The 19,469-nt window shown below is 43.0% G+C and overlaps 1 protein-coding gene across 7 annotated transcripts in view; it reads left to right on the top strand.

Moving 5' to 3' along the window:
• The first annotated feature begins 14,821 nt into the window (after window positions 1–14,821).
• Window positions 14,822–19,469, top strand: part of CELF6 (CUGBP Elav-like family member 6) — a 29,780-nt gene continuing 25,132 nt past the window's right edge. For 2 of the 7 annotated variants that reach the window (XM_072739098.1, XM_072739099.1), the window contains exon 1: window positions 15,208–15,561. In XM_072739098.1, coding sequence (XP_072595199.1) covers window positions 15,300–15,561 — 262 coding nt within the window. In that variant the 5' untranslated portion in view covers window positions 15,208–15,299. Of the gene's footprint in view, window positions 15,562–19,469 lie in introns of all 7 variants that reach the window. The other 5 variants (XM_072739100.1, XM_072739096.1, XM_072739095.1 and 2 more) reach the window with 5 other exon arrangements.

The raw sequence follows: 19,469 nt of genomic DNA, 5'->3' as shown, positions 1-19,469 counted from the left end.
ATTGACATTTATGTAATAGTAATATAGTGTATACTAAAAACAAAAGTGCCTAAGGAAGAGTTTATATATCATACATGATCTTATGAGTATTGCCACTATGTAGGAGAAAGAACTCCCTGCCAGAGATCTGGATTCCATCAGTATCTTATTTTTTTAAATACATAAAAAGACGGGGACACCCAAGTGGCTCAGCGGTTGAGTGCCTGCCTTTGGCCCAGGGCGTGATCCTGAAGTCCCGGGATCGAGTCCCACATCGGGCTCCTTGCATGGAGCCTGCTTCTCCCTCTGCCTGTGCCTCTGCCTCTTCCTCTCTCTCTCTGTGTCTCTCGTGAATAAATTAATAAAATCTTAAATAAATACATACATACATACATAAAAAGAGGAAACAACTAGATACAGCTAAACTTTGTTGGGTCCTTTAATTCTGTGATTATTCCTTGATAATTTATTTTGAAATACAACTAAAAAGAGAAATACTAAAACACCTTTTAAAAAAGATTGTACTGGAAGTTCTCATCAGTGCAATCAGGCAAGAAAAAGAAATTAAAGGCATACAGATTAAACAGGAAGCCGTAAAACTGTCTTTATTTGCAGATTATGTGGTTGTTTATGGAGAATATCCAAACGAATCTATAAAAAAGCCGCTAGAACTAATGTCTGAGTTTAGCAACACTGTAAGATATAGATCAATATCCAGAAATCAGTTACATTTTTACATACAAGCAACAAACTACTAGAAATTGAAGTTTTTTAAAAAAGATACCATTTCCAATTAAAAATTTGAAATTCGACAAAATATATAAAAGACCTTATACACTGAAAACTACAAAATACTTTTGAGAGAAAAGCCTAAATAAATAAAAAGACATATTTTCTTCAGGGAGCAAAAGTCTCAGTTTTGTTAAGATATGGATTCTTCTCCAGATTGATGTGTAGATCCGGGCAAAATCTTAGCAGGCTTTTTTTGTAGAAATTGGAAAGCTGATTCTAAAATTTATATGGAAATGCAAAGGTCCTAGGATAACCAAAACAACTCTGAAAAATAGCAAAGTTGGAGGTCTCACACTGATTTCAAAAATTACAGTAAAGCAATAGTAGTCAAAACCGTGTAGCATTGACATAAAGATAGAAAAATAGATCAAGGGGGCCAAATAGTCCAGAAATAAATACACACATATTCATATAATTGATTTTTGACAAAGGCAATTCAGTGGAGAAAGGATAGCCTTTTTCAACAAATAGTGCTAGAACAAATGGATATCCATATGCAAAAATACATGTGTATTTTTAATTAGCTCAATCCATATCTCACACCGTATACAAACTGACTAAAAATGATGCATAGACCTAAATGCAAAACTGAATGCTATAAAACTAGAAGAGAACATGGGAAATCTTTGTGTCCTGGCTTAGGCAAAGATGTCTTAGATATGCAGGCACCTGGGTGGCTCAGTGGGTTAAGCGTCGGCCTTTGACTCAGGTCCTGATCCCAGGGTCCTAGGATTGAGCCCCACATTGGGCTCCCTGCTCAGTGGGGAGCCTGCTTCTCCCTCTCCCTCTGCCTGCAGCTCCCCCTGCTTGTGCTCTCTGGCTCTATCTCTCTGTCAGTTAAATAAGTAAAATCTTTTTTAAAAAAGAATATGTCGGGATCCCTGGGTGGTGCAGCGGTGTGGCGCCTGCCTTTGGCCCAGGGTGCAATCCTGGAGACCCGGGATCGAATCCCACGTCGGGCTCCCGGTGCGTGGAGCCTGCTTCTCCCTCTGCCTGTGTCTCTGCCTCTCTCTCTCTCTGTGTGTGTGACTATCATAAATAAATTTTAAAAAATAAAAAAATATGTCTTAGATATGCTACCAAAAGCTCTATCCATTAAATTATATATTGATAAATTGTTCATCATATAAATTAAAGTTAAAAACTGCTCTTCAAAAGTTACTGTTACAAGAATGAAAAAATAAGCCACAGCCTGGCAGAAAAATCTTTGCAAAGCATAAATTTGACAAAGGACTGGAACTGATTAAAGAATATCTAAGGAACCCCCAAAACATAACAAGAAGGAAACAATCCAGTTTTTCTTACTGCGGAAAAGATTGTGGTAGATTGTAAATAAACACATGAAAAGATTCTCAACATAGCAATCATTAGAGAAATGGAAATTAATGAAATATCACTACATGCCTATCAGAATGGCTAAAATTTTTAAAACTGACTATAAAAACCATTGACAAGAATGTTCCGGAAGAACTTGGATTCTCATACATTGTGAGAATGTAACAACCACTTTGGAAAACAGTTTGACATTTTCTTAAAAAGCTAACCATACACCTGTGACATGATTCAGCCATTCTAGTCCTTCATATTGATGCAAGAGAAAAATAGATATATGTCTATAAGCAGTGTTCATAGCAACTTAGCTTGTAATAGCTAAAAGCTGGAAATAATTCAAACATCCATCAAAAGGTGAATGAATAAACAAGTAGTGGTATATACATACAATGAAATAGTACTCAGCAATAAAAAGGAGTGAACTATTGAATCACACAACAACATGGATGATTCTAAAAATAATTTGCTAAGTAAAGAAGCCAGGAAAAAAAAAGATACATACTGTATGATTCCATTTATATAAAACAATAGCAAGTAAAAACTAATCTATATCGGCAACAAAAATGTGTCATTGATTGCTTGAGGATAGGATAGGCAGGAAGGAGCAGGAGGGGGGGAAATAACAGCACAACTTAAACCTTTGAATGTGATGGATCTATTCAGTATCTTGATCATAGTGACTTCATAGGTTTATATGTCACCGCTTATGAAATTATATATTCTAGGGGTGCCTAGCTGGCTCAGTTGGTAGAGAATGTGACTCTTGATCTTGGGGTTGTAAGTTGAAGCTCCACATTGGGTGTAGAGATTACTTAAATAAAATCTTTTGAAAAATTATATATTCTAAATATGTATTCAATCATACCTCAATAAAACTATTTTTTAAAACAAGTTATCACTCTACAATCCCCCGAAATACTAGCATTTGGGGATGAATAAATGCCTATACAACCAAAATGTATTCAATATCTATGCAGGAAAAAGCAAGGGAAGGCAATGAGGAGTAAAATCTTTTTTAAAAATACTTTATTTATTCATGAGAGACACACAGAGAGAGGCACAGACATAGGCAGAGGGAGAAGCAGGGTCCCTATGGGGAGCCTGATGTGAGACTTGATCTGGGGATTCCGGGATCACACCCTGAGCCAAAGGTAGACATCAACCACTGAGCCACCCAGGTGTACTGAGGGGTATAATATTCTTGAGAATAAGAGAATCCACAAATCACTGACAGGAACTAAATGGTTAAGTACAATCTGAGAATTAGTCCAAAACTGGGAGAAAGTCATGCAGACTCAATTTGCAGGTGAATGCAAAAGGATCTTCAGTAATTTCTGGAGATGTTGAAGTGGTCTGAGCACTTAAAATATCTTGATAGTAACAAATCAAAACTTCCTTCCAGGACAAAGCCAAACTGAGGAGAAACTGATGAGAGTGGAATCCAAATAGACCTGGGTAGAGACTATCAAGGCAAAAGACAGAGAAGGCCCTGATAAAAGTGGGTGGGATAGTGGAGGATGCAGATCTTAGAAGTCAGAAGCCATATTTTCATTAAAGAAAAATACAGAAAACCCTATAGCTTTGAAGCTAAAATATCTATTCTTCCCATTGTTCCTCATAACCAGAAAAGCTCCCTGCACTTAAATATGAGCAACTGAAACTGATCTCAGCTGAATCTCATACATAATCATTATAAAAAAAAGAAGAGAATATAGCAATGTCCCCATTGACAATGAAAACATGACAGAAGGATTTATCCAGAAAGAAAAAAAGAAGAAAACCGTTAAGAAAATGAAAAAAGCTAGTAAAAATCAGCACGTAAGTAAGAATTAGAATATTTCAGAAATGTGATAATAGGAAAAAAATTGAGATTTTTAGAAGGCAGTTTACAGAACTCAGGAAAGAATGAACTGAAAATTATTTCTGAAATTAAATGAGAAGGAACACAAGAGAAAATGAAAATGTGTAATATTTTTAGACAAACAAGATAAAATAAAGGACATTTTTAAAAAGACAGAAACACCTGGGTGGCTCAGTGGTTGAGCATCTGCATTTGGCTCAGATCCTGATCCTGGGGGTCCTGGGATCAAGTCCCACATCGGGTTCCCTGCAAGGAGCCTGCTTCTCCCTCTACTTGTGTCTCTGCCTCTCTCTGTGTGTTTCTCGTGAATAAATAAACTCTTTAAAAAATAAAAGAATGAAAAATGAATTTGAGAGAAAGTAATAGAAAAAGAAGATAGTCAAAGAAGATCTAACACAAGTATGACAGGATTTACTAAAAAGGAAAACCAAAGCAATGGAACAGAATATGTACTAAAAATGTACTTTAATAATATTTCTCTGATATAAAAAGACTTCAAATCAAACTACAGGTTGAAGAGACACACATGCACCCGGAAGAACAAACCCGGGTTGACCAACATAGAAGAAATGGTAATACCCATCTGCAGTGCCTGGGCTGGGACACTTAACCAAAGACAGTCTCTGTTCACTAGCTGCTATGTTGTATGATTCTTCAGACAGACGAGGACCTACTGGCCCCAAAGCCCACTGGCAACACTTTTACATTAAATAATTTTTTTTAAAAGATTGTATTCATTTATTCATGAGAGACACACAGAGAGAGGCAGAGACACAGGCAGAGGGAGAAGCAGGCTCCATGCAAGGAGCCTGATGTGAGACTCCATTCTGGGTCTCCAGGATCATGCCCTGGGCTGAAGGTGGCGCTAAACCACTGAACCACTGGGGCTGCCCTACACTGAATTATTTTAAAGAGCATTCACATAAGCAGATTTTTAGCCATTTACAACCTGCCCGCTTTAGGTAATGTTAACCTCAAAAAGAACTGCCTGTTATTTACCATCAAAATTGAGTTTATGCGGGAATAACAGAGAATTGCAGTTCAGGACAAGCAAACTACAGCAAGCCCATAGGCAAGTACGGAAAACAAAGGAGAGGAACGCTGTTTTGTAGAAGAAGGGGCAGTTGGGAGGGTGGTGGAGTAAAACTGGGAATTAAAAAAAAAAACAAAAAAACAAAAAACCAGTGGAGTAAATGGGAGTTTGAAGTAAAGTGGAATTTCATTGGCTGAGTTGTGAACAGTCTTTTATTGGCTGGGCTGTTCCCCGAGAAAAGTAAAACCTTTTTTTCCTCCTTCTGGGGGTAATACAGTAGTAGCTAAAATAGTATTGACTTGCAAAGTATGTCGTTTCCTGTTGGATCTGCCATCATCTAGGAGCATGAGCGCTCTCCCTCCTGGTCTCCTGACTCCATTCTAAGTGAGGTTTTATTTCACTGATCTTCATAATGTCTGTGAAACAGAAGCTGACACTAAAAAGCTTATTTATATAAGATAAACCCCAGGGCTACAAAGACCCCAAGCCACTGTTGACTTGTAAACCCCTTTTTTTGGTCTTCTCCTCAGGAGTTCTCTTGTTCTCCTTCCCCTTCTGGCTGGTGGCTCCCATGCAGTTGCCCTTGGAAGGTCTCCAGCTCTGAGAAGTATCACCCCCACCCCCACCCCCAAATGCCCCTTGCAAACCTGTGAAAACTCCAAGCAAATAAAACTCATCGTGTGCTACTGCCACCCTGCGGTCACACCCTTTACATTGATCAAACTTTAAATCTTTCAAACTCAGACACCTGGGTGCTCAGTGGTTGAGCATCTGCCTTTGGCTCAGGGCATGATCCTGGGGTCCTAGGATCAAGTCCCTCATCTGGCTCCCTGCATGGAGCCTGCTTCTCCCTCTGCCTATGTCGCTGCCTCTCTCTGTGTCTCTCATGAATAAATACATAAAATCTTTTAAAAAAACAAAATCAAACTCATTATAGGCCAGCATCCCTGATTTTTTTTAAGATTCTATTTATTTATTCATGAGGGACACAGAAAGGCAGAGACATAGGCAGAGGGAGAAGCAGGCTTCCTATGGAATCCCAATGAGGGACTTGATCCCAGGATCCCAGGATCACGACCTGAGCTAAAGGCAGATGCTCAACGACTGAGCCACCCAGGTGCCCCAGCACCCCCGATTATTGAGCAAACTAGGTCCTACAGAAACCCTACTGCATTCCCTGGGATTTGATTGGAGACATTACCAATTGGATTACAGATTCCTCCACCTGATTCTCAGGCTACCTCCTTGGAGACAAGCTGTCCTCTTCATCATAAGACCTTACTCAATAATTATATTTACTGGGTTTTGTTTTTGTTTTTTTTTGTTTTTTTTTTTTTTTGACACATGGTTATTACCACAACAAATAGATGGGGAAGCGCAAAACTCCTCGCTCAGCTTGGGCCCTGTTGCTCATCACATCCCTTTCCCGTCTCAGGGATTGATTCTCACTGTTACTGTTCAACGTCCACAGGTCAGTCACACTAATTTATGAACAGTGAGCTCTTACTACTATCTAGTCAATCTCAGTGTTTCATTCGTTTTTAGGTCTGTAAAAGTAACAAAATGTTGGTCAAAGATATGTCTACCAAGTTCGAAGTAAAAGAGAGTGTGGATGGTGAAACAAATCAGAATTAAATGCAAATTATTTGAGACCTGACTGTGAGGATAATTTCATGTTGTAAGGGTACACTCTCAATGCAGACATAACCTCTATAAATCTTAAAACTCTCCAACCATATAACACAAGAACTGGTTGAAAAATACACGTGTGCAAAATGGGAAGACATAAAGCTGTTAGGGGAGTTGCTGGGAGAATGTGACCTACCTCTCCCATAATGATATTCCGTGTAACGGATGTAGGATATAGAGGATATGCAAATTATAACTGAATTACTACATATCTGTAGAACTTTACATCCCAGAAACAGAGAATCAATGTTTTATCAGGTTGGCAAGCTAAATACAAGTTTCAGCTTCCCTCTGCTGTCCCAAATTATATAAATATTATTACATATATTCCATAATTAGAGCACATAAAAGTATCAGATTAAATAAATAAATAAAATAAAAGTATCAGATTATGTATGAGTAATTTCTCTAAGACAGAAATGAAATGGGTTAGGATTAAAGATGAAATCTCAAACCAGAAAAAATTACTGCAATAAGTGGGAATGGTTTCAGTGTATCTTACAGAGAAGATATGTAGGCATACATCATCTTACTCTTTAATTTCATGTGCTTCACAGCTTCACATATATTTCTTATGCTTTTTTTTTTTTTTTTTTACAAATTGAAGGTTTGTGGCACACTTGCCTTGAGGAGGTCTATTGGCACAATTTTTCCAATACCTTTTGCTCACTTCGTGTCTGTGTCACATTTTGGTAACGTTGATAATATTTATTATTATTATTATTATTATTATTATTATTATTTATTCAGAGAGAGAGAGAGAGGCAGAGACACAGGTGGAGGGAGAAGCAGGCACCACGCGGAGACCCCGATGTGGGACTCGATCCTGGGTCTCCAGGATAATGCCCTGGGCTGCAGGCGGCGCTAAACCGCTGAGCCACCCGGGCTGCCCAACTTTGATAATATTTAAAACTTTTTCTTTATTATTGTATTTGCTATCATGATCTGTGATCAGTGGTTATGACTTGCTGAAAGCTTATATAGTGATTAGCATTTTTAGCAATAAAGTACGCTTAATTATGCATTTTTAAAGATAATGCTATTGCACACTTAAGAGATTACAGTATAATCTTAAATATAACTTTTTTTTTAAGATTTTATTTATTTATTCATAAGAGACACAGAGAGAAAGGCAGAGACATAGGCAGAGGGAGAAGCAGGCTCCCGTGGGGAGCCCTATGAGGGACTTGATTCCAGGACCCAGGGATCATGACCTGAGCCAAAGGCAGATGCTCAACTGAGATGCTCAACTGAGCCACCCAGGGGTCCCTTAAAAATAACTTTCATATGACCTGGGAAACAAAAAAAATTATTTGGCTCACTTTATTGTGATATTCACTTCATTGCAGTGTTGTGGAATTGAACCTGCAGTGTCTCTAAGGTATGCGTATATAGGGTAAAATCAGCATAATACCAGGTATATCAGTAAAATCAGAGTAGTTGCAACTAGCTGCTATAGAGAACCAATCCCTATCTTATGCCAAGCAGTAAGTAGTAAAAAATTCAGTAAAGATGAATATAGAAATCAATGAAAAATTTCAACAGAGTTAGTCAATAATACAAAAAGACTGTTGTTTGGACAATGCAAACATTAGTAAACCATGATCAAGGGGGGAAAAAGAGAGAAGGGTACCTGGATGGCTCAGTCAGTTAAACATTCCACTCTTGATCTCAGGATTGTGAATTCAAGTCTAATGTTGGGCTCCATGCTGGGCATGGAGTTTACTTAAAAAAAAAGGAAAAAGAAAAAAACTTTAGGAATGAAAAACAAGATATAGCACAGGAAGAGAAGAGATTAAAAAATGATACATAAGGTTAAGTATTGTGCAAATAGGGGTGCCTGGGTGGCTCAGTGGTTGAGCATCTGCCTTAGGCTCAGGGCATGATCCCAGGATCTGGGATCAAGTGCCACATCGGGCTCCCTATGGGGAGCCTGCTTCTCCCTCTGCCTGTGTGTCTCTGCCTCTCTCTGTGTGTCTCTCATGAGTAAATTAATAAATCTTTTTTTTTTATAAAAGTATTGTGCAAATACATTTAGCACTGCAGCACAAGTTTTGAAAGGAATTATTAATTAACAAAATTGACTCATGAAGAAGTATGAGATATTTGTGTGGCACCAGATATTTGAATGGAAGCGATGTACCATACCAAAACATTAAGCCTTTTAAAAATCAGTTTTATGGGCAGCCTGGGTGGCTCAGCGGTTTAGCACCACCTTTGGCCCAGGGTGTGATCCTGGAGACCTGGGATCGAGTCCCATGTTGGGCTCCCTGCATGGAGCCTGCTTCTCCCTCTGCCTGTGTCTCTGCCTCTCTCTCTCTCTCTCTCTCTCTCTCTCTCTCTGTGTGTCTCTTATGAATAAATAAATAAAATCTTTAAAAAAATTAATTAAAAAAATAAAAATCAGTTTCATGCTTTTTTCCTAAAACACATTTTATTAAATTTTTCCAAGTCAATGTGCTAGAAACTTTTGTAAAGAAGTATCTTAAAATAATAATTCATAATAAAAATAGCTGAAAAGAAAATCAGTGAGCTAATCTAAAACAATAGTTCTTAGGAAATTGCCCAAAATGCATCAAAGAAAGTCAAGGTGATGGAAATTGTGAAAGACATAAAGAGTTAGGGAGAGAGAATGAGACCATCTGACATATCTAATCAGATTTTCTGAGAGAGTGACTAGAAAGAATGGAATACTGAAGGTTTGGTTCACTGGGAAGTGGCCTCTTAGACCAAGTTTAGCATTCAGGATGTTTATTAAGGAGCATCATTGGAGTCAATTTCCATAAAAGGGAAAGTGAGAGGAAGCAGGAATCGATAGAGGGAGAAGATGAGCTATAATTCAGGGCCACAAATACAGATGACCCCACAGGAGAACTGTTGGCCTTCAGAATTGTTCTGATATGACCTGAGACATGTAGGCTCTTATAATCTTATGTTGATCAGTCACTGGGTGTGGATTGCCCTGGAAGGGACATGACTTGAAGCAATCTCTGAAGGTGCTGACACCTGAAGGCTGCCTGCCCACAGCACTCCCAGGAACTATAACAACAGATTCTTCACCAAAGGGAAGGTAAGGAGGCCTGGACAGAAAATCATACCACAGGGGAGAAAGACACTAATTAAGAAAACAATGACTGAGGATTCTCTAGAATTTAAGAAAAATATAAATATGCAGATTTAGGAAGCACAAGAAATTTAGGAAGCAATTTAAAGAAAAAGAATTATACACAAATGCATTTCAAAAGTAAAGATTATTAAAAAAAGAAACAAGTAAAAAAGAGAAAAGATTTTAAGAGCAGCCATAAAGAACCCAATTACCTGCAGAGAAATGACAAGTTGACTGCTAGTTGACTTCTCGTAAGCAAAAAAAGAAACCAAAGGATGGTGAAATATCTTCAAAACATTGAGAGAAAATACCTGTACACTCATTAACCTATCATTCAAGACATGGGCCAAAATACAACATTTCCAGATAAGCTTGACAAAGTTTACTACCAACAGATTCCTCACTAAAGGAAATTCTAAAGCAGTAGTTTTTAAACTTGTTTGCAAGCACATTGAAATTAACAGGGCAGCTTTGAAACACCATGCCCATGTACCATCCCAGCAATTAGTTCTACTAGACTAATTCAATTAGTCTAGCCTATGGCTGTAAAAAGGTACCCCTTCTCCTCCCACCACCAGGGTGGTGTCAGAGGAGGTCAAATGGGGAGGTAAGACTTTCAACCCTACCCAATATTAACAAGCTCCTTTTCTCTGGGTTCCTTGAAGACAAACTGGGACTCATCTCCCTCCTTGCTGGAATGGTGTCTAAGGGGCCTATTTGGGAGTTCCTACCTCCATACAGTAGTAATAAGACCCCGTTCCCTCCCATTCAGGGTGGTTTCAGCTGAGAGCTAGTAGGAAACCTGAACTTAAACACCCACCTGTCAGTAACAAGGCTGTGTCCCTGTTTCTCAACTAGTGTAGGGTCAAAGGAGACCTGCTAAAAAAGAAATTGTAAATATTAAGAGTTTCATTTAAAAAAATACCCAGAGTCTCATATTAGGAATCAACACTGAGATGAAATAGATACTGGAATTAACTGCCCAAAATTTTAAAACAGCCAACATAGAGATGCCTGGGTGGCTCAGTGGTTGAGTATCTGCCTTTGGCTCAGGGCATGATCCTGGAACCCCAGGACTGAGTCCCACATTGGGCTTCCTGCATGGAGCCTGCTTCTCCCTCTGCCTATGTCTCTGCCTCTGTGTGTGTGTGTGTGTGTGTGTGTGTGTGTGTCTCAAGGATAAATAAAATCTTAAAAAAAAAAAGCCATCATAAAATACTTGAACAAGCAATTACAAATACACTTGAAACAAATTTTAAAAAATAGAAATTCTCAGCAAAGAAATAGAAGATATTAATAAGTACCACATGGAAAACTGAGAACTGAAAAAATACCACAACCAAAATGAATAACTCACCAGATGGGCTCAACATTGGAATGTAGATAAACAGAGGAAAAAAATCAGTGAACTTGAAGGTAGAATAGAACTTACTCAATCTGGGGACGCCTGGGTTGCTCAGCGGTTGAGCGTCTGCCTTCAGCTCAGGGCGTGATCCTGGAGACCTGGGATCAAGTCCCACATCGGGCTCCCTGCATGGAGCCTGCTTCTCCCTCTGCCTGTGTCTCTGCCTCTCTGTCTCTGTCTCTCATGAATAAATAAACAAAATCTTAAAAAAAAAAAAGGACTTATCCAATCTGAATAACAGAGGGAAAAATAAACTTTTAAAATTCGACAGAGCTTCAGGGATCTATGGGATTATAACAAAAAATCTAGCATTCCTGTCATTGTAATCCTGGAGAAAATTGGGAAAGAGGAAGGGGCTGTAAAACTACTTGAAGAAATAATGGCTAAAGATGATCAAAATTTAGCAAAAGGCAAAAATCTATAGATTAAAGAATCAAAGCAAAGCCAAAGAGGATAAAGCCAAAGAAATGCACATCAAAACACATCATAGGGGTTACCTGGGTGGCTCAGTGGTTGAGCGTCTGCCTTCAGCTCAGGGCATGATCCTAGAGACCTGGGATCGAGTCCTGCATTGGGCTCCCCAGAGGGAGCCTGCTTCTCCCTTTGCTTGTCTCTGTCTCTCTCTGTTGTCTCTCATGAAAAAAATGAAATCTTAAAAAGGAACAAAACACATCATAGTCAGGGGCACCTTGAGCAGTTCAGTTAGGTGTCAGACTTTTGGTTTCAGCTCTGGTCACGATCTCAGGGTCATGAGATCAAGCCCAGCACTGGGCTCTGCAGTGGACATGGAGCCTGCTTAAGATCCTCTCTCTCCCTCTGTCACCATCTACTTATGTTCTCTCTCTCTCTCTCTCTAAAGGAAAGGACTCATTACAATCAAACTTCTGAAAACTAAAGACAAAGAAAGAATTGTGAAAGCAGGAAAAAAGAGATGACACCTTACCTATGGTGGTGGTGGTGGGAAACAATTTGAATGATAAAAGATTTCTCATGAGAGGCTATGGATGCCATTTTTTTTAAGTGGCACATCTGAAGAGTGTTGAAAGAAAAGAACTGTCAAACTAGAATTTATATCTGCAAAAAGTTCCTTAAGGAAAGAAGAGATCAAAACATTTTCAGATTAAGGAAAATTTAGAGAATTTGTCACCAATACAACACCTTTCAAAGAATGGCTAAAGAAGTTTTCTTTTTTATACATAAATGATAAAAGAATCTTGGGTTGTCTGGAAACAAGGAAAGAACAATGGAAAAAACAAAAGTATGTGTGTATACAAGAAGCTTTACTGCTCCTCTTGAGTTTTTCAAATTGTTCTTGAATAACATTGTCTTATGTGCCTCTCAAAGTATGAAGAGGGCATATTTAAGTCACTTATACCATAAATGAGAGAATATAAAAGGACTTAAAAGTAGGTAAGTTTTCTATACTTCACTCGAACTGATAAAATCTTAACACCAGCAAACTGTTATATTTATTATGTATGATATACTAGAATAGGAAACAAATAACCTTTAGGAAGGCAAAAGAAAAAAGAAAACAAAAAAACTAAGTGGCAGACTTAAGCCCTAACATATGGATATTTACATTAAACATAAATGGTCTAAATACAGCAGTTAAAAGATGAAGATTGGCAGCCTGGATTTTAAAATGACCCAATTATATGCTGTCTATAAGAAATTCTCTTCAAATGTAACAGTATAGGGGCAGCCCAGGTGGCTCAGTGGTTTGGTGCTGCCTTCAGCCCAGGGCCTGATCCTGGAGACCCAAGATCAAGTCCCACGTCAGGCTCCCTGCATGGAGCCTGCTTCTCCCTCTGCCTCTCTCTCTCTCTCTCTCTCTCTGTGTGTGTGTCTCATGAATAAATAAATCAAATCTTAAAAAAAAAACAAATGTAACAGTATAGGTAGGCTGAAAATAAAAGGATGGCAAAAGATACACTATGCGGACATTAAACAGAATAAATCAGGAGTGGACAGATAAAGCAGATCTCAGAGCAAGAAACTTATCTAGAACAGAAAATGACATTATGTAATGATCAAAGAGTCAATTCACCAAGAAGACATAACAATTCTAAATTTGTAGGAACCAATCAACAAAACTGTAAGATATGTGAAGCAAAAACTAACGGAACTGAAAGGAGAAATAGTTAAATTCACAAGTAAAATTGGATACATCAACAGCATCCCTCTCTTAAGAGTTTATGAAGCATCTGCCCATAAAGTCAGCAAAGATATAGAACTCCACGACATCATCAAGCAACAGGTTCTAATCATCATTTATAGAACACTCCACCCAACTACAACAGAATGTACATTCTTTTCAAGCACCAACAAATAATCTTCCAAGTTTGATCATATTCTGAGGGTCACAGAACCTCAACAAACGTAAAAGAATTGAAATCATACCGATTATTTCTGACCAAAATGAACTCAAACTAGAAATTAATGACAGAACGATAACAGGAAAGTCTCCAAACACTTGGAAACTAAACAATACGCTTTATAAATAATCCATGGCGTCAAAGAGGAAGTTTCGAGGAAGTTAAAAAATACGTCGAACTGAGTGAAAGTGAAATGTTCTGATAATGCATTTCATAATCAGGTAACTAAAAGGTGGAGCTTTTATTAAAAGTCAAAAAAATACAAAAATCACAATTTATTTCTGAATTTGAATGTTTCTGTATTTTGTTAATTCCGATTGCTACTGCTGCTAAGTTTCTCGGAGTAGTCGATCGGCAGAGGGTAGCAATTTTATTGAAAGAAAGCAGAGCAAAGTTTTATGAAATAATTATAGAATTTATAAACCATTTATCCCTATTGATTCTTCCGTTCAGACATCACTAGCCTATCAAGAGAACATTCAGACATAAACAACAATAATGGGATTCCATCGGCTCTGGTATTTTTGCCAACTTTTAGCCATATAAGAAACAGCTTTACACATACTTTTCATTTTTTTATTTTTTTAAAGGTTTTAGTTATTTAATCATGGAAGACACACAGAGAGAGGCAGAGACACGGGGAGAGGCAGAAGCAGGCTCCACGCGGGGGAGCCCACTGGGGACTCCACCCCAGGACTCCAGGGTCAGGACCAGAGCCTCCCCGGTGCTCTTTCTTCATTTTTACTGTAAACGTGTATTTGTGAAAATAAGAGGCGAAAATATGCAACAAACTGTAACTTGATCTGTATCTTTCCAATATGTAGATGCACGGTGTGTCTATTTCCCTTTCTCCTCCCCCCCCCCCTCAGACCCGCCCCTCCCTTTTCCGGCAAAGGAGCTCACGGAATCGGGATGGAAGAGGCCCCCGAGCGAACACGGCTAATCTCAGAAGTTGCCTCGCTCTCCGCGTCCGAGGAGCGGTCGGGAGTTCTGTTTTATTCTTTCGTGTCTCCTTACAGGATTCATTTTCACTTTTACTTTGTGGGGGGGACGAAGGCGCTTGAGGCTCGGGGCTCAGGCGGCGCAGACGCGGAGGGGACGGATGCTGCGGGGCGGGGGGGAGCGGCGGACGGGGTCCCCGTGCGGCCCCGCAGGAAACGCTCGGGCGGCGGGGGGCGCGCGAGGCTGCGCGGGGCCCGGGCGCCAGGCGGGCACCGGCCGCCGCGGGCCGCCGCACGCATGACGAAGCGCCTTCCCCGCGGCCACGCCCGCACACCCGGGGCGCACTCGCGGCGTCCGAGGGTCCGGTTGCCATGGCGAGCGCGAGCGCGTGAGCCCCGCCGCCCCTCCCGCCCCCGGCCGAGCCCGGGCGGCTCCGACGCTGATTGGTCGCTGCGTCCTCATTATGCAAATCGCTTGCGTAGCCTCGGCGGCCGGCTGCCTGACGTCACCAAGCACGGGGGCTGGGGCGCGGGGCTCGGCTCCGGGAGAGCTCGGGCGGGAGCCCGCGGAGCGCCGCGCGGGGACCTCGGCCCAGACCCCAGCGTCCCGCCGCCGCCGCCGCCGCCCGGCCCCGCCCGGCCCCGCCCCCGGCCCCGCCCCCTCCCGGGCCGCCCCACCCCCTCTACGCCCCCGGCCCGGACCCCGCCCCCTCCCCCCTGGCCCTCGCCACCGGTCCGGGGAGGGGACGGCGGGCCCGGCGGGAGGGCGCACCGGGCGGGGACATGGCCGCGGCGCCCGGAGGGTCTGCGCCGCCCGCCGGCCCCGGCCCGCGCCTGGGCTTCAGCACCGCGGACAGCGGCCTCGGCATGAGCGGGCTGAACGCGGGTCCGGCCGTGCCCATGAAGGACCACGACGCCATCAAGCTCTTCGTGGGGCAGATCCCGCGGGGCTTGGACGAGCAGGACCTCAAGCCGCTGTTCGAGGAATTCGGCCGCATCTACGAGCTGACGGTGCTGAAGGACCGGCTCACCGGCCTCCACAAAGGTGCGCGGGGTCAGCCCAGCCCAGCCCAGCCCTGCCCTGCCCTGCCCTGCCCTGCCCCAATCCGATGAGAGCGGGCCCGGCCCGACCCCCAGCCTCCACCTGCAGCCCCAGCCTCAGCCCTGCCTAGAGTCAGTCCAGCAGCAGTCCGGTACCAGCCCCGCTCCAGCCCTGCCTCCTCCCCGGGTCACAGAACCCCCCAACCCAGAATTTTCTCTCTCACATCCTCCCACTGATCATCACTCTCATCCCCTGACACGTTCTCCACTCCAACCTCTAACTCCCTCCCCTTCACCTCTCACATCCCAACAGTCCTGACCTTTCAGTTGGACCTCCTTCCATCCCTCTCGTCAGACATCCCAAATCCTCGGATTTGGAAACTTGTTTGACCTTTGGGTCTCCAACACCCTCAATCTCCCAAGCCCCAGACCCAATCATTTCTGACCGCCTGCCCCAGTCTGGTGCCAGCCCACTCAGGCCTCACCACCTGCACACACGTCTTGGACTCATACCCCTCATTCTAGCCTCCAAGCTCAGCCAACCTCGCAGAGCCTTCCTTTGATGCAGACTGCTAACCTAACCACCACCCCCTCAAGCCCAAAATCTTCCTTTCCTAAGAATCCAGGCCTGGCTAACTCACAAAATCCAACCCCCCCCCCACCCCCACCCCCACCCCCACCCCCGCCCAGGAGGCTCTCGGCTCCAAATTCTACCCTTATATTCAACAATAACCCAATCTCTCCAGCCCCCTGCTAGAATTCCAACGCTTCTTCTGACTTGAGTCCAGAACGCTGACCTGAGCTGGGAAAAATCTGCCACCATGTTGCCCCCTCATTTCAGGTTTCCTGTCAGCTGAACCCACACTTCTTTTATCCCCTAATCTCCCCCACTCTGGTGCCTCATCTTTACCCCTCCCCAATCCTTTTTATGGCCGCCTGCTCTCCTTCCTTCACAGGCTGGTCCTGGAGCAGAGCCTGTGGACCAGAGCCTCAGGGTGGGTCAGGTCGAGGAGGCGGAAGGGATTTTCTCCCTGCCCTTGCTAGAGAGACAGGCACCACAGTCCTGTCCAGCCACACCCCTTTCTTCCTGTAGAGAGAGGGAGGAGGCTTGTTTACATGCAGAAAAGTCTGTCCAGGCTGGGCTGGAGTAAGAGAGCCAGAGTCACATGTCATACATGGGCAGGGGAAGGAAATTATTTGAGGAGAAACACCTCTACCACTCCCCATCTTCACCATGCTTTGGTTTCAGGATTTGAGGGGGAAGGGTCACCAACTATCCTCCATGATTTTCCTGGGAGAAAAGTGCTAGGCCCTGGGTAGCAGCTAAAGATACTTTCCCAGGGACTGAGAGAATCAGGCTGCCACCTCTTTTCAACTGGGAGGCCATGGGAAATTCCTAGGCACACTTACACAGGGGCTTCACGAAAATGCCCATAGAAGATCTGGGACCAGCGAGGTAGCGGTGCATCTTCCACACTTTGGGGTGGGGTTACTTTCAAGGGAGCATGAAAGAGTAAGACTGTACCATCCAGATTCCTTCTAATGCAGTCCAACTGCCTGGCTGTCCATCCATCCATAGCTACTTGCTTTCTTATTTTCTAGACATTTATTTCTGTATGTAAGCACAAGCTAGTCTTTCTGGGCCATCTGTACAATAAGGGAAGTGTATAAGATACCTTTAATCCTCACTCTTCTCACTCGAATACCATCAGTCTCTGGACTATTCCCTCATCCTTTTTCTCCCTCTCCATTTAGCACTAATTCTTCCTATTTTATATTTTCATTTGTCTCTCCCTCAAGCCATGCTCCTCTGTCTTTCCATTCCACCCCCCCTTCTTCCACCCGCTATCCCGGGTAGTCCACGTGGGGCTCCTTTGGGCAGCAACTGGGCCCTTGAGTCTTTCAGATGGGGCCCAGGCCCTGCCCAGTTCTGACGTCAGCTGATATGGCTTAGTGGCAGAAGATGGAGCAGAGATGTAAGCAAAATCAGTTGTTTGGTGATTTATCCCCAAACCAACCCGAAGTTCTCCAAGGCAAAGTTGCTTGCAAGATGATTGGGGAGGGTCTCCACGTCAACATCTTCCTCACTTTCTCCCCAAAAACAGTGATATCCAAAAGCCAGAGTGACTCATTTTCTTTTTGATGGCGGGGTACTGAGGGTATCAGCCGCAGTGCTTTGAAAACAACATCAGCCTAGGAATTAGAAGATTCCAACCCCTATTCTGCTACTGACACACTCTCTGGGGTCAGTTTCCCTAGTGATACAATGAGAGTTTGTCCCAGGTGTTCTCTAAGGTCCCTTTAATTCAATGACTACTAGGGAGCCATACACCTTAAGGGGGCAGCCACACAGAAGACATCAGAGAAAAAGTTCCCATTTGCCTCACTCGTCTGTTGAGGTCTAAATGGAAAACTTCACGAAGTTCCTAATAGCTTCTCACATCCACTTTCTCTTCCTCCTTTCTCCTTTCTACACTCAAAAGGCTCTTTTTGAAAGCATAGATCTTACCATGTCAGATCCCCACTTAAAATCCTTTAGTGGTTCTTCAATGCTCTTAGGGGAAAGTTCAAAATCCAACTGAGGGGATCCCTGGGTGGCGCAGCGGTTTGGCGCCTGCCTTTGGCCCAGGGCGCGATCCTGGAGACCCGGGATCGAATCCCACATCAGGCTCCCGGTGCATGGAGCCTGCTTCTCCCTCCGCCTGTGTCTCTGCCTCTCTCTCTCTCTCTGTGACTATCATAAATTAAAAAAAAAAAATCCAACTGAGGTGTACACGGTTATAGGTGACCTGATCCCTGCACACCTCACTGCCCACTCTGCCTCCTTTCACCAGTCTCCAATCAAACTAGTCTTCCAGCCATTTCCCCAAGACACCAAATTCTTGCCTCAGTCTTTATATGGACTATTCCCTCAGCCTTAAATAATCTTGTCACCTGGTTAAGCCCTATTTGTTATTGAGGACTCCGTGTGTTCTTTGAAGCATTCCACAACCCTTTGGACTCAAAGTATTGCCCCTCATGATTCTTCACATAATCCCCGTGAGAGCTGGGAATGTGTCTGTCTTGTTATCACTTCATTCCCAAGCCCATTATAATGCCCCACCATAATAAGTAAGTATTCAACAAATATTTTCTGAATGAGTGAGTGCTCAATGGCTGTTGGAAAGGAGGCGATCCTTGCCTCAGTGCTTCCTAGCAGGCTACAGTTTCTGAGGCTGAACCTAAAGAGAAGTAGGCTCTCTGTCCCAGAACCACTGGCTCTTTTAGAGAAGTAAGATTTGGGGGCACAATAACCCTTTAACAGGCCCTATCTTGAAGCACTGGGAGCACTGGGAGACTGAACAGATCAAGCTCCTTGGATAGGATTGGAGGTCCCTGAAAGGTCCTCTCTACAGAAAGTCCTTAAAGTAGCCCCTTCATACAAGCCTCAAACTAACCCATTCCTCAGCTTCAAACTTGGAGGAGGGAGGCCTTAAGAAGAAGTTGTGGAGTCCTGGGCTTGGCTCCCAAACCTCCTCCTCCTTTTTGCCTCCTCCCATCTGAAACTGAGTTGGGAAGGAATTGAGGCTGACTCTGGGAGAGTCTGTGAGTATGAATTCAAAAAGGAAGGGGGAGGCTGGGGTTAAAGCTGAAGGCAAAGCCGCTTAGGAAGGTTTAACCCCAACTGGACTTAGGGCTGGAGTGGGGAGGGGAGATGTGGGATTGTATGAACATGTGGCTGGATATGGGTACACATGTTCCCTAGGCAAGAAGCCAGAAGCAAATGAGAGAGAGCCAGAGTCTAGGACTCAGACACATGAAGACTCTCCCTTCAGAGAAGGTGGGAGGCAGAGAAGGCTTCTCAGAGCAGTGCCCTTGTTAACGGAGAGTGGCCTTGAGTTTGTCACTTAATGGGGTCTTTCCAGGAAGAGT

Source organism: Vulpes vulpes, chromosome 15, assembly GCF_048418805.1.
Source record: "Vulpes vulpes isolate BD-2025 chromosome 15, VulVul3, whole genome shotgun sequence".
In the NCBI taxonomy this organism is placed as follows: domain Eukaryota; kingdom Metazoa; phylum Chordata; class Mammalia; order Carnivora; family Canidae; genus Vulpes; species Vulpes vulpes.
This window is presented reverse-complemented; position numbering and strand designations above follow the sequence as displayed.